We start from the raw sequence: 14,933 nt of genomic DNA on the forward strand, positions 1-14,933 counted from the left end.
AAGCCACGTGGCTAGTCCAAAATGGAGGACAGACCATGCGGCTTCCTTTGTCACAAAGAAATCACACACCATGCAAGCCCCTGAAGTTATTTTAGGCCAGCTGCTACCTATAATTGTATATAATGCACTTGATAAATGTTACCTCAAAGCTGATGTGCATACCCACCATGGGAAGCATGCGCTTTACAAATTCTCAACTCAGAATCGGTCCCAATTTTGGAGTAGAAATTTATAGAGGAATATCACTTTAAACATAAGGAGGTTCTGGAAATGAAAAACTCCTTCACTAGTGTAGAATGAATGAACTGAAATGCAATCAAACAGGCAATGCTGATCTATATTCTGTGCACACAATTATGCTCCTTCTAGAAAATGCCCCCCCCATTGTACAGCATTCACAAAGTGTTGCAGAATACTATTTTGTCCAAGCATTAACTTGCATGGAAAAACTGTGGACTAAACTTTGATTTGACCAGTACATGTAAAACTTTATAAAATACCATACTGTAACATGGGGGATTACCAACAAGATTTTGGAAGACTGTTCATTAAAACAATCCAGAGAGACTACACAATGAAAACTTAAGACACAGCACCACCTACTGTCCCTCAAGTAAAGCATCCCAAGCAATACTCAATTAGTATCACAGTCATTTTTATTTAATCATCTGTGTTCAAGCATAGTTATCCTTAATACCTGAACTGTTAGGGTGCCTTAGGACCATGTTTAGGACACCTTGCCTTAGTTCAATCGTGGAAGTATGAGTGTTCAAGGCTTCTTTTTCTAAGGCTTTAAACTTCAGACCAGTCATTCTTAAACTGTGTGCCATGGCTCCCTCGGGTGCCTCGGGTTACTTGCAGGGGTGCCCTGGGTTGGTGGTCCAGGACCAATTAAAAAAATTTATGGACAATGTAATAGACAAAACCAGTGCATGTGGCTGACAACCATAAAATATGTGGACAAACCAAAACAAATCTTGTCCATCACCACATAACTGACCCTAAGGATGACATATAAATACAATTTACTTAACTGAACATTTTTTTCTAAATTTCTCAATAAGAAACTTTTGGCCATGGGGTGCCGAGAAAAAAATTCTCATACTCTGGGACACCGTGGTTCAAAAAAGTTTGAGAACCACTGCATCAGACATTTACTAATTCTTGCTGGCTATCTACAGTAGTTAACATTCCATGCACTGTGATTGGCTTAATTATCCAATGGGCTTTGTCTGGCAAAATCGGCAAATCAGAAACAATTGGTTAATCTGAATTGGTTTGGCCATCTCTACTAGAGAGTACTGTGAGTAGTGTGTCTGAAAGCGTTAGTATCCAACACACTGATGGTTCGGACAGAACACAACTTTTTGGATGGCTGTGGCCAGATTCCTATATTCTGGAAATCACTTATCTAAAAGTGGGCTGGATCTCAGCACAGAGGATTCAGTTAGAATTTTTTTAAAAATATGAATTTGTTTATAATTATATTTCATGTAATGTTTTGATGCATTTTCATTTCCCACACAATAGTAGCATCGAAACAGGTTTAAGCAGTGGTGTAAAGTATGGGGACATCATTAAAGAAAAAAACAACAACAAAAAAGCCCACTAAATAGAATTCATACTATGTAATTGTCTCTAACAAATTATAAAATGTGCAAATTGAACAATAACATTTTTAGATAATTGTTTTACTTTAAATGAAGAAAATTCATTGACACATACGGGTTAATTCATTTCACATGTGCAAAATGAAAATGTGAAACAACTTCTTCACAGTTTAAATACTGTATCTAAGGCTGCGATAATCTGAATTTATTCTTTTCTATTATTATTAATCATACTTAAGCACATTCATCTTATTTCATTCTAGCTAACCAGAATAATGATCATGATTATTACTTCTAATTAGAGGAAGTAATAGATCATGTATAACCTTAGGATGAGTCTCATTAATTAACCTGAGTCCATAGGGACGTTGGCTACAAGTAGATAAAGTACTTTATCTTTGTCACGTTAAGTTTAGTTTATCCTTCTCTACAATAGATAGTCTTATGGTTATTGAAATTGAAATAAATAACAAAAATTGATTAAATATGATAAACCCAGAGCATCAAAACCTTCATAATATGCATTTGCAATGAAAAAGGGTGAGCTGTGAAACATGTAATCAATTTTAATTAGTTTCAGAATTGTATTAAGCGGCAAAAACATTTTAGTGAATGTATTACTTACAGTATATGTTTGACAACTGCAATTATTATTGTGGATAATACTTTATATTTCAAAGAGCTGAAGTATTTTGTGGAATATTCTCTATGTATTTTTTTTACTTAGTTTTTTTTAATGTAAAATGTTTATAATTTTAACTAATTCTAGGGAAATAAATTTCCATTGTGAACTTTAATTTTTAACCCTGAGTCTTCATGAACACACCTTTTGTTTAACCTAGTGGTTCTCAAATTGTGTGGCGAGGCACCCTGGAGTTTCTTGGGGTACTTGAAGGGGTCCTCTGGGTTAGTGGTCCAGGACCAATTAAAATTATTTATGGTCAATGTAATAGGCAAAACCAGTGCTAGTGGCCACCAATCATAAAATATGTAGACAAACAGAAGTGAATCTTGTCCCTCACCACATAACTGAACCTAAGGATGACATATAAACACAATTTCCTTAATTTAATAATTTTTCTTGAATTTCTCAATAAGAAACGTCTGGCCTAGGGGTGCTGTGAAAACAATTCTGATACTCAAGGGCGCCGTGATTCAAAAAAGTTTGGGAACCACTAGTTTTACCTATTACAAAAGTTGTGCATTCTGCTAATAATTATTTTTATTTGTTAATGCTACACAAGTATATCTTTATATAAAATACAAGTACTGTTAATTAGTTTTATCCATTACCAAGATGTGATAAAATAAGTTTCGTAAACATACAAATATATATTGTCTACAGGTGACAAAACAAAAACGTAAAAAAAATCATCTATAAGCATAAAATTAGAAAGAAAATAGCACTTCCATTGCACTTTACAAGTGGAAATAAAAAAGTAATACAAATAGACTTGGTGATATCAGATAGACAGAGAGGTGAAAGGGCCCTGTTTGCAAGGGATGCGGTTCCAGCAGTCAGGATGCCGGCAGTCATGTGAGCGGCGCTGGAATCCTGGCGCCGAAACACCGACCGCTGACATCCCAAAGGTAATTATCAGGGTGACTGTTGGGGTTAGGGCCTGGGGGGGGGGGGGGGGTTAGGGTTAAGAACTATATGGGTGGGAGTTTTCCATAGCAGCCACCCCACTGAATCTTAGCCCTACTTGCCACCCCTTGCGGGTTAGGGTAGGGGACAGGGGAGGTGAAGTAATTACCCTGTCGGCATTGTCATTGTTGGCATGACGGTGTCAGTCATGTGACCGCCAGCATCCGGACAGCTGGGTTCACATACCCAACCCGTTTGCAAGATTACACTCTATAAGGGAAATGGATTATTATTATTTTATTATCAGTTCAGTGTACACTACTCCCAAAATTATATTTCAGAAAATAATTACAGCAATGAGTTTAGTAGATTGATATTTACTGAATCAACATCAGATCCATTAAATAATTACTTTTTTGGCTGTCCAATGAGCAAACATAGTCCATGGAGCTTTGTCAATTGATCTGAGATCTCTGAAGCAATTTAAAACTTGGCTAATTAATTCCCTCATCTTTAAATTATTTGCTACCTCTTTTATTTATTTTTTATCCTTCGTCAATGCATTGGTCTTGTTGTGGGATATCGTTTTACAAAGAAAAACTTAAATAATCTTTAGGTTCTGTTGAATTTCTGGGAATAGCTCTCAATGACCGCTAATAAAACTCAAGTGTAGAGGTAAGTTAAGAAACATACAAAAGCAAACTTCAAGAACTAAACACACTTTTTAAGCTGTGTAATTGCTTTGCTGTTGGAGTATAAATAGGAACATTCAATGACTGGATATATTTTTGGGGGGATGTAAGCTATGTTGCAAACTGAATCCATTTTTTCATAGGAAATTGCATCCTCTTCAGTGGCAAAGTCGCTGAGACGTCAAAGGAAAAAAAAGAGACATCTTGAAATTCAGGGTTAGCTTGTGGTTTGAAACTCAGATAAATTGAATAATTCCTGTCTGGGATAAACGCAATTTTTATATTGTATCTAGTAACCCAAAACGAGTCCCTTTGCCAGAGCGAAAGGAATAAAAGCCAAGGTCATTGTATGCAGTAGTGAAAAATAGATAAATAAGTTGAAATCAATGTACACTGGCAATTAAGGAAAGACAGTCAGAGACTAGTCAGTTCTGTACAGAGGTAGCAATAGCTACAATAGTAGAAGGGCAAGATGTGGAAGAAATCTAAATCTGGAGGCTTTCATAAAGTGAGAATAACTACAGTCAGGTTTAATTATAATCAGGTTTATACAGTATGTAAAGGGATTCACACCAGGATAGATTTACCAGACACGTAACAAAACACCCCCACATGTTGATGTCATTTCTATTCTATCTGTAGTGATGGTTGCCAGGGGAACTTCACTAGCATCTTCCCTTATCTGCCCTGAACTTCTCTGCCCCGGCGTAGTGGTACTGTGCTCATTGACATAGCTCAGCTTGTTGGTTATATAGCTTGCTTAGTTGGTCACCAACTCCTGTGATAGCTCCTGCTTGACTGTAGTGTTCTATTCTCTGGAGATCTCCTCATTGTTTGCTGGACCTGGTTTATGTATATCCATTACTATTTTTGGGTATCCTGACCTCAGCTATTCATATAACCACAATTTGTTTGCTGCCAGCCCTGACCCAAATTATATTCTGTTTGTCTCCATTTGCTGACCTTGGCATGCACAATTGGATTTAATTACCATTAGTTTGGACTTATAAGTCTATATTTTTACTCTATCTGCATTCAAACATTACCATTGGTGTAAACAGTATATGGGTTAAGTTTATTGGCAGCCAATTACCTACCAGTATATTTTTGGATTGTCGGAGGAAGCTGGAGTACCTGGAGGAAACCCACACAAGCACTGGTGGAGTGTTTTGTGCCATACTGTACTGCCCCATATAGTTCAAAAAGAATGGGTTAGTGAGGACATATCTGTATAAAGCTGTCCACCTTTTAGACTCCTGTTAGCCTCCTCTGACGTCTACTGCTCTCTGTCATTCCATCTTCACTGTCAAGCCATCTTCACTCACTGCATCCTACCTCTGGAATTCTCTCCCTCTGAAGATTCACTAGATGACTTTTGCAACAATATAATACAAAAGAGTGGTCTACAAGCGCTGTTAATTTCAGCCAGTAAGGAATTCTGTCGCTGTAGATGCCACAAAGATGTCCTATAATTCTCTGGAAGCCAGAGAGATGACAAGAAATACTGTTATTCATTAGTATCCAACACTTCTCCTTATGGTTAAGAGAACCTCTGGACTCACCAGAACTTAGTGAGATGCATATACATAAAGGTATCTTTTACACTTCACCTCTTATGCCGTCTGCATTCCTACAGGAGCAACACTCACCTAGTGTTCAGCAGCTACGTTCCCCAAAAGGTATCTGTCTTGAATCACCCAGTTGGATAGCTACCAGGACAGCCAGGACATTGATCCCATGGGATGTCACCATCCCGGCAGTCGGGATCCCGGCATTCAGCATATCGACACTGGGATCCTGGCCACCAGAATGCCGGCAGGGGGCCGAGGACTATTCCCACTCGTGGGTATCCACGACACCCATAGAGTGGAAATAGATCCTGTGGTGAGCGCAGCGAGCCACCAAGCCCACAGGGAGGCGAGCACAGTGAGTCCGCAAGGGGCTTTGTTGCGCTCACCCCCTCCTGGCAGGCAGGATCCCGGCGTCGGTTTGCTGACCACCAGGATCCCAACCGCCAGTCACCCATACCCAACCTGATGCCACTGGTCTTATCAAACTTTTTAGCAGCAGAAGTGGAAAGTAGGATTTGAGGTCTTTCACTAAGTATCTTAAAAGGATATGTATTCATACACCATAAAAATAGATCCATTAAAAACCCAAAAAATCATCACAAGATAAAAATGTATAAAAAATAGTCCATGTAAAACAGTAAAAACAACAACAATGAGGCCTGGAGACAAAATCATCTCACCTCTCTGATCCCAAAAAACAAGCAATAGGGACCAAGCTACAAAAAGATGTTAAGTATCAATGGTATAGTATATAATAATGGAAACCAAACCTGGGGCCCTCTAAATCACCTACACCTTTCAGAATATGCTTGCTTCCTCATGGTGTCTGAGGAAGGAAGCCTATTCCGAAACGCGTTGTGGAGAAGTACAATGCAACCACAGACTACCTGTAGAAGACGCTGAAGAAAATAATTCATCTTTTAAAATAAAGGTATTCGAATGGAGATAAAAATAAATACAGTAGATAAAAAGAATAATCATGTTCTTTATTTGTTATTAGTCTACAATCCTTGTTAAAATAGTTTTTATAGTTACACATTATTTTCTTTCATTTCTGCAGATTACACCAGTTCCAGGGACTCATCCACTTTTAGTTTTTGTAAATCCAAAGAGCGGAGGGAAACAAGGAGACAGGTAAGTTCTGCCCTAATACAGTGCCTATATATTTATTTGTTATAATATTGTTGGTTTATCTGGTATATGTTTGAAATGTTGACATTCAGAAATTTGACATGGACTGAATTTTGACATTCGCAATGTCAATAATGACAGAATGTCGACATGACAATGTTGTTGTTTTTTTGCCAATGTTACGGTTAGGGTTAGACTGCGATTAAGGTTAAGGTTAGTCTGTGGAAAGGGTTAGACTTAGGCTTATGGTTAGGAATACTTACGTCGTCAATGGAAAAACACATGGTCAACACGCCAACTGTCGACATTCACAGTGTCGAAATTCAAAAAGTGTCATCATTATGTCAGCGCCGACATTGCTGATGTTTGACATGTCGTGCTCCAGTCTATGTCAGCATTCAAAAATTGTTGACATTCTAGTGTCGACATTCTGAACGTCAATATTTTGTACAACACCTGTTTATGGTCATCCGACTGTACTGGATATGAATGTTATACCAATAAAATGAAGTCTGACTGCATGTGACTGATTATACAGCATTGTTCTGCGTTTTGGCGACTGTCTACATAAGGACTATGGTTACAGTAATGTGCCAGCAATCAGAAGTTCTATGCAAATATCCGCCTGTATATATTCACATTAAATTAGTCCTTACAATTAAGTAGCTAATTAGGGATGTCTTGATTATGCAATCTTTTACTCTACTGTACGTTTGCCACATCTAAACTTAGAGCATCGTTAGAGAACATTTAGGTGTCAGGTTTGCCCTGGGCACAATATTATAGTGTTCCCCACTCACCCCCTTCAAAACTGCCCAACAGCAGTCATGGCTGTAATTAGTGGTGCAGGGCTCTGCTGGCAGCACCATTGCCACCCTTTGGCCCTTGCGTGTGCCTAGCAGGATGCCATTCAGCCAAGATCACTGCTGCAGAGCCGCCCATTGCATCCAAAGAATGCTCCGGGCAGTGCTGCACTTCGTGGTGCTGCAGCTCCGCCCTCTTTGCATGATGTCATGATGTTATATGCTATGAGGCAGGGCCAGATTAACAATGGGACAGCTCCAGGCCTGCACACAAAAATAGACTTATCACCATGGCAGCATGATGATTTCTATCCAATGGCTGGCCACATGGTCATCCATAAATCATAACTATTAAGAATGCATTTCTATTTTTCTCACAAAATTATGCAAATGTTTATATTTTTACATATTTAGGGCGACATTGGAGCTGATAGTGTACGCCCACATGGCTCTCACCACACCCACACAGCACTGCTCACACCTCCCCCATTTTTCACAATAGGCCCTTGAAAATGTTCAGCTCCAGGCCCAGGTGGCCAGTCCGGTCCTGCTCAGGGGGCCAGTCCGGTCCAGGCCACCCCATTATTCCACCCAGCAGCAGTGACAGCCAGCCCTGCATAGATGTCATGAAAGTGTTACAGCTGGCTCATGCTCCGCCCCCTCAGTGATGGCTGTTGAAACCTCCTTGCAGACAGCAATTTGGCACATAGCCCCAACCTCTCCCACACCTTCTGCATGCAAATTTCCCCTGCGGAACCACCTTCACCGCTGGTGCTTCATAAAATAAGGATCTGCTGCAAAAATTGTGCTAAAATTCACTATTGCAATGAGATATAAATTCAACAGTGTACAAATACAACACCTACTGTATCCTTGTGTATACATGCCTATTTCCCTAGAGATTGTAAGCTTGCGAGCAGCACCTTCCTACCTCTATGTCTGTCTGTTATTACCCAGTATTGTTCTATTACTGTTGTTATAATTGTAAAGTGCAACAGAATACGCTGCTCTATATAAGAAACTGTAAATAATAAATAATAATACAAAGTAACTGGATATAGGGGGTGCTTCCGAGTTGTTCGCTCGCTAGCTGCTTTAAGCAGCATTGCACACGCTAAGCCGCCGCCCTCTGGGAGTGTATCTTAGCTTAGCAGAATTGCGAACGAAAGATTAGCAGAATTGCGAAAAGAAATTTCTCAGCAGTTTCTGAGTAGCTCCAGACCTACTCACAAATAGCGATCAGTTCAATCAGTTTCGTTCCTGGTTTGACGTCACACACACGCCCAGCCACTCCCCCATTTCTCCAGACACTCCCGCGTTTTCCCCTGAAACGCCTGCGTTTTTCCGCACACTCCCAGAAAACGGCCAGTTTCCGCCCAGAAACACCCACTTCCTGTCAATCACACTCCGATCAGCAGAACGATGAAAAAACTTTGTTACGTCGTGAGTAAAATACCAAACTTTGTGCTAATTTACTTGGCGCAAGCGCGCTGCGTACATTGCGCATGCGCAGTTTGTGACTAATCGTTCCGTAGTGAAAAAAAAATAACGAGCGAACAACTCGGACTGACCCCCATAGTGGATTGCATACTGAACACTTGTCTTTTTTGCGCTAACTTTTACATTTACTCCTAATTTATTGCTCAGACACAGCATTTGCCCTTCCACAACTTTTATCATATTCCTAATTTTACAACTCATTATTTTATATATGAACCGTGAATGTAATCAACAGGGAGCGTTCAGTTTTATTTTACTGTACTGTTATGAAAAACATTTTTCACTCTTACAATTTCCATCACATTAATGAATTATTTATCAAGGATGAAAAAAAATAAATGATAACAAAAAAATTGTATATTAGCGGAGATTAACAAATATACAAAGAATGAGCGTTATGTCTTTATTGCACCATAAAATGCCTATGTTTCTTTTTGTCATTCCAAAAGCCAGTAGTTTGTTTTATTTCATTATTTGTATTTTTTTTATCTGCAGGATACACAGCAAGTTTCAGTACCTTTTAAATCCAAGACAGGTTTATAGTCTTGCTGGGATTGGACCAATGCCGGGGTAAGAACTTAATCTTGTGAATAATTTAAAATTTACTTACATTATTTGCTCAGAAATGTCTGCAGGTGATCTCTTTTTTTTTTTCACGGAAAATTAATATTTTAAATTTGTAATCTAATTTAACAAACGCAACGTGAAACTAAGTTACGTTATTTAAAAACAAAATCCTTTTTTGTCTCTTGATAGTACGCTGTGATTGAACAATTTATCAGCGCACGTCAAACTGCATTTAAAACATTTATGAATGACATAATTAAACAGAGAATGGAATATTAGCTATATTTCTGCATTCTACAGTTACGGGGAATATTTCGGGATTTTTTAACACTGCAGTAATCCGTAACAACCTTTCAGGAAGTTTGGTAAAGTGAAAGATAGATTAATAAGGGCAAATTTCTGATTGGTTGTTTTGGGTCTGCACAGTCTGAAAAGTTGACATTCCGAATGTCGACACTAGAATGCCGAAAGGTTCTTAATATTGACAGATTATCAACAAAGACATTAGGTCGACTTGCAATATATTGACATTCACAAATGTTGACATGGTTAAACGTCGACATGTCCATAATGATGGCATTTAACATGTCGATAGACGAATGTCAACATACAGTTTTTATGCATATCTTAGACTAACCCTGAACCTAACCCTAAGCCTAAAAATAACGGCATTCTGGTGTCAACAAAGCAACATTATGAACATGTCAACATTTTAACTATGTCACCATTTGTGAATGTTGACTTTTTTTCTTGTTGGCCTTATGTCCGTGTCGACACTCTGTCCTAATCCTTGTCTGCAGTTTACAGGGTATCACAATAATTGTGGGACTTTGAAAGTAGCTTGGTTGTGGCAAAGGTTGCACTGCTGGGAATTTTACGTATTAAAAATTTAATTAGTCTACCAAAAATGGGCTATCACCTAACCAACATCTAGCCATCCTTTCATTAGAAGTAAACTGATGCAGACGAATCTTGTAAAATAATTTATTAAGCAGTTAGAGCAGGGCTGGCCAAACCAGTCCTCGAGATCTACCAGCAGTTCATGTTTTCCAGGCCTCCTGGAGATCTGTAGAATTGTCAGTTAGGAATGAATGCAGCACATCTTAATTAGTAATGACTACACCTGTGCACCAGCTAGGTGGTCTGGAAAATGTGAACTGTTGGTAGATCTCGAGGACTGGTTTGGCCAGCTCAGAGTTAGAGGAATGACTGTCACCCAACAGCGATACTGAACTAGGTAGGTCAGGATTCACCACTCTGTACAGCTTGTCATAGATGGGGTGTAGCAGCAGTGGATCTCATCCAGTTCCACTGGTGTCCGTGAAAAACAAAAAGGTTGGTTGGTTGTAGTGAGCTAAAAAAAACCACATTGGAATTGGAAAAAGGCTCATTGGTTTCTGTCATTTTACACTGGTGGGAGAACAAGGATAAAGTAAAAAGTCCATTGAGCCACCAATCCAGCTTTCACCGATACAGATTAGTTTGGGTAATGGCTCAAGCCTGCACAATAGAACTGAAAATGCTTTATTTCAATAAGAAATCATTTTCTCTATCGTCCTAGTGGATGCTGGGGTTCCTGAAAGGACCAAGGGGAATAGCGGCTCCGCAGGAGACAGGGCACAAAAAGTAAAGCTTTAGGATCAGGTGGTGTGCACTGGCTCCTCCCCCTATGACCCTCCTCCAAGCCTCAGTTAGATTTTTGTGCCCGGCCGAGAAGGGTGCAATCTAGGTGGCTCTCCTAAAGAGCTGCTTAGAAAAGTTTAGCTTAGGTTTTTTATTTTACAGTGAGTCCTGCTGGCAACAGGATCACTGCAACGAGGGACTTAGGGGAGAAGAAGTGAACTCACCTGCGTGCAGGATGGATTGGCTTCTTTGGCTACTGGACATTAGCTCCAGAGGGACGATCACAGGTACAGCCTGGATGGTCACCGGAGCCTCGCCGCCGGCCCCCTTGCAGATGCTGAAACAAGAAGAAGGTCCAGAATCGGCGGCATGAAGACTCCTCAGTCTTCTTAAGGTAGCGCACAGCACTGCAGCTGTGCGCCATTTCCTCTCAGCACACTTCACACGGCAGTCACTGAGGGTGCAGGGCGCTGGAAGGGGGGCGCCCTGGGAGGCAATGAAAACCTATTTTTGGCTAAAAATACCTCACATATAGCCTCCGGGGGCTATATGGAGATATTTAACCCCTGCCAGAATCCGTTAAGAGCGGGAGACGAGGCCGCCGAAAAAGGGGCGGGGCCTATCTCCTCAGCACACAGCGCCATTTTCCCTCACAGAAAGGCTGGAGGGAAGGCTCCCAGGCTCTCCCCTGCACTGCACTACAGAAACAGGGTTAAAACAGAGAGGGGGGGCACTAATTTGGCGTTAGAAATATATAAAAAAGATGCTATAAGGGAAAACACTTATATAAGGTTGTCCCTATATAATTATAGCGTTTTTGGTGTGTGCTGGCAAACTCTCCCTCTGTCTCTCCAAAGGGCTAGTAGGTCCTGTCCTCTATCAGAGCATTCCCTGTGTGTGTGCTGTGTGTCGGTACGTGTGTGTCGACATGTATGAGGACGATGTTGGTGAGGAGGCGGAGCAATTGCCTGTAATGGTGATGTCACTCTCTAGGGAGTCGACACCGGAATGGATGGCTTATTTAGGGAATTACGTGATAATGTCAACACGCGGCAAGGTCGGTTGACGACATGAGACGGCCGACAAACAATTAGTACCGGTCCAGACGTCTCAAAAACACCGTCAGGGGTTTTAAAACGCCCGTTTACTTTAGTCGGTCGACACAGACACAGACAGGGACACTGAATCCAGTGTCGACGGTGAATAAACAAACGTATTCCTTATTAGGGCCACACGTTAAGGGCAATGAAGGAGGTGTTACATATTTCTGATACTACAAGTACCACAAAAGAGGGTATTATGTGGGATGTGAAAAAACTACCGTAGTTTTTCCTGAATCAGATAAATTAAATGAAGTGTGTGATGATGCGTGGGTTCCCCCCGATAGAAAATATGGGCGGTATACCCTTTCCCGCCAGAAGTTAGGGCGCGTTGGAAAACACCCCTTAGGGTGGATAAGGCGCTCACACGCTTATCAGAACAAGTGGCGGTACCGTCTATAGATAGGGCCGTCCTCAAGGAGCCAGCTGACAGGAGGCTGGAAAATATCATAAAAAGTATATACACACATACTGGTGTTATACTGCGACCAGCGATCGCCTCAGCCTGGATGTGCAGAGCTGGGGTGGCTTGGTCGGATTCCCTGACTAAAAATATTGATACCCTTGACAGGGACAGTATTTTATTGACTATAGAGCATTTAAAGGATGCATTTCTATATATGCGAGATGCACAGAGGGATATTTGCACTCTGGCATCAAGAGTAAGTGCGATGTCCATATCTGCCAGAAGATGTTTATGGACACGACAGTGGTCAGGTGATGCAGATTCCAAACGGCACAAAGGTGTATTGCCGTATAAAGGAAGAGGAGTTATTTGGGGTCGGTCCATCGGACCTGGTGGCCACGGCAACTGCTGGAAAATCCACCGTTTTTTACCCTAAGTCACATCTCTGCAGAAAAAGACACCGTCTTTTCAGCTTCAGTCCTTTCGTCCCTATAAGAGTCATATCTGCCCAGGGATAGAGGAAAGGGAAGAAGACTGCAGCAGGCAGCCCATTCCCAGGAACAGAAGCGTTCCACCGCTTCTGACAAGCTCTCAGCATGACGCTGAGACCGTACAGGACCCCTGGATCCTACAAGTAGTATCCCAGGGGTACAGATTGGAATGTCGAGACGTTTCCCCTGCGCAGGCTCCTGAAGTCTGCTTTACCAAGGTCTCCCTCCGACAAGGAGGCAGTATGGGAAACAATTCACGAGCTGTATTCCCAGCAGGTGATAATTAAATTACCCCTCCTACAACAAGAAAAGGGGTATTATTCCACACTATATTGTGGTACTGAAGCCAGAAGGCTAGGTGAGACCTATTCTAAATCTAAAAAAATTTGAACACTTACAAAGGTTCAAATCAAGATGGAGTCACTCAGAGCAGTGATAACGAACCGGGAAGAAGGGGACTATATGGTGTCCCGAGACATCAGGGATGCTTACCTCCATGTCCCAAATTTGCCCTTATCACTAAGGGTACCTCAGGTTCGTGGTACAGAACTGTCACTATCAGTTTCAGACGCTGCCGTTTGGATTGTCCACGGCACCCCGGGTCTTTACCAAGGTAATGGCCGAAATGATGGTTCTTCTTCGAAGAAAAGGCGTCTTAATTATCCCTGTGGATATAAAGAAAAAACACCCTAGGGTGGATTTACTCCAGGCGCTGATGAGGGAGATGCACCACAGCAGCTAAAACACATGGGGTTGGTCAGACCCTCAAAACACAAATGGATAAGGAAAATTAAAGCGCTAATTGGTCACATATGAGAGCAGAAGGTCACATGAAATTACACATTTATTGTATGTAAAAGAATTAAAAGGTTAAAAAATAGTAACAATGTATGAAATATGCAATGAAGGCCACAAAATAGTGTCGCTGTGTATCTCTCAGTCCTGATAGGAGTGTATAGACAGTTCACACCTGTTCCAAAAAACAGTCCCTTAATTGATATGCTCAAGGTATCCCGTCACTGTTCCATCATGTATAATAGTTACCACCAGCAGTTGTCCAAGGTGTTTAAGCGGATAGGCATCCGCAACGGCTTGTCCCTTGTTTAGCTGTGGGTGATGGCTGTTCTTCAAACGGGTCCGCAAATTGAGCCAGTGATGGGGACCTGGTCCAGGTGGAGAGTCTTCAGGAAAGAGTTGTAGATGGTAGGCACACACAGCACCAATCGTCTTAATTATCCCTTACTTGGACGATCTCCTGATAAGGGCAAAGTCCAGGGAACAGTTGGAGGTCGGAGTAGCACTATCTCGGATACTGTTACAACAGCAGGGGTGGATTCTAAATATTCCAAAATCGCAGCTGATCCCGACAACAAGTCTCCTGTGCTTAGGGATGATTCTGGACACAGTCCAGAAAAAGGTGTTTCTCCCGGAAGAGAAAGCCAGGGAGTTATCCGAGCTAGTCAGGAACCTCCTAAAATCAGTGCATCATTGCACAAGGGCCATGGTAAAAAAATGGTGACTTCCTTCGAAGCAATTCCAGACGGCAGATTTCATGCAAGAACTTTTCAGTGGGATCTGCTGGACAAATGGTCCGGATCGCATCTTCAGATGCATCAGCGGATAACCCTATATCCAAGGACAAGGGTGTCTCTCCTGTGGTGGTTACAGAGTGCTCATCTTCTAGAGGGCCGCAGATTCGGCATTCAGTTTTGGATGTTGGTGACCACGGAGGCCAGCCCGAGAGGCTGGGGAGCAGTCACACAAGGAAAAAATTTCCAGGGAGTGTGATCAAGTCTGGAGACTTTTCTCCACATAAATATAGCTAAGGGTAAATTTATAATGCTCTAAGCT

General features: G+C 41.3%; 1 protein-coding gene across 1 annotated transcript in view; it reads left to right on the forward strand.

The window, feature by feature from the left end:
• The window catches only part of DGKB (diacylglycerol kinase beta), a 903,118-nt gene that overhangs the window by 398,655 nt on the left and 489,530 nt on the right, over positions 1 to 14,933 (forward strand). Inside the window, exons 14-15 of the mRNA XM_063924421.1 lie at positions 6,522 to 6,595; positions 9,391 to 9,465. Of these exons, the coding sequence (XP_063780491.1) occupies positions 6,522 to 6,595; positions 9,391 to 9,465 (149 nt within the window). The remainder of the gene's footprint in view (positions 1 to 6,521; positions 6,596 to 9,390; positions 9,466 to 14,933) is intronic.

The sequence above is a fragment of the Pseudophryne corroboree genome, chromosome 5 (genome assembly GCF_028390025.1).
Source record: "Pseudophryne corroboree isolate aPseCor3 chromosome 5, aPseCor3.hap2, whole genome shotgun sequence".
In the NCBI taxonomy this organism is placed as follows: Eukaryota; Metazoa; Chordata; class Amphibia; order Anura; family Myobatrachidae; genus Pseudophryne; species Pseudophryne corroboree.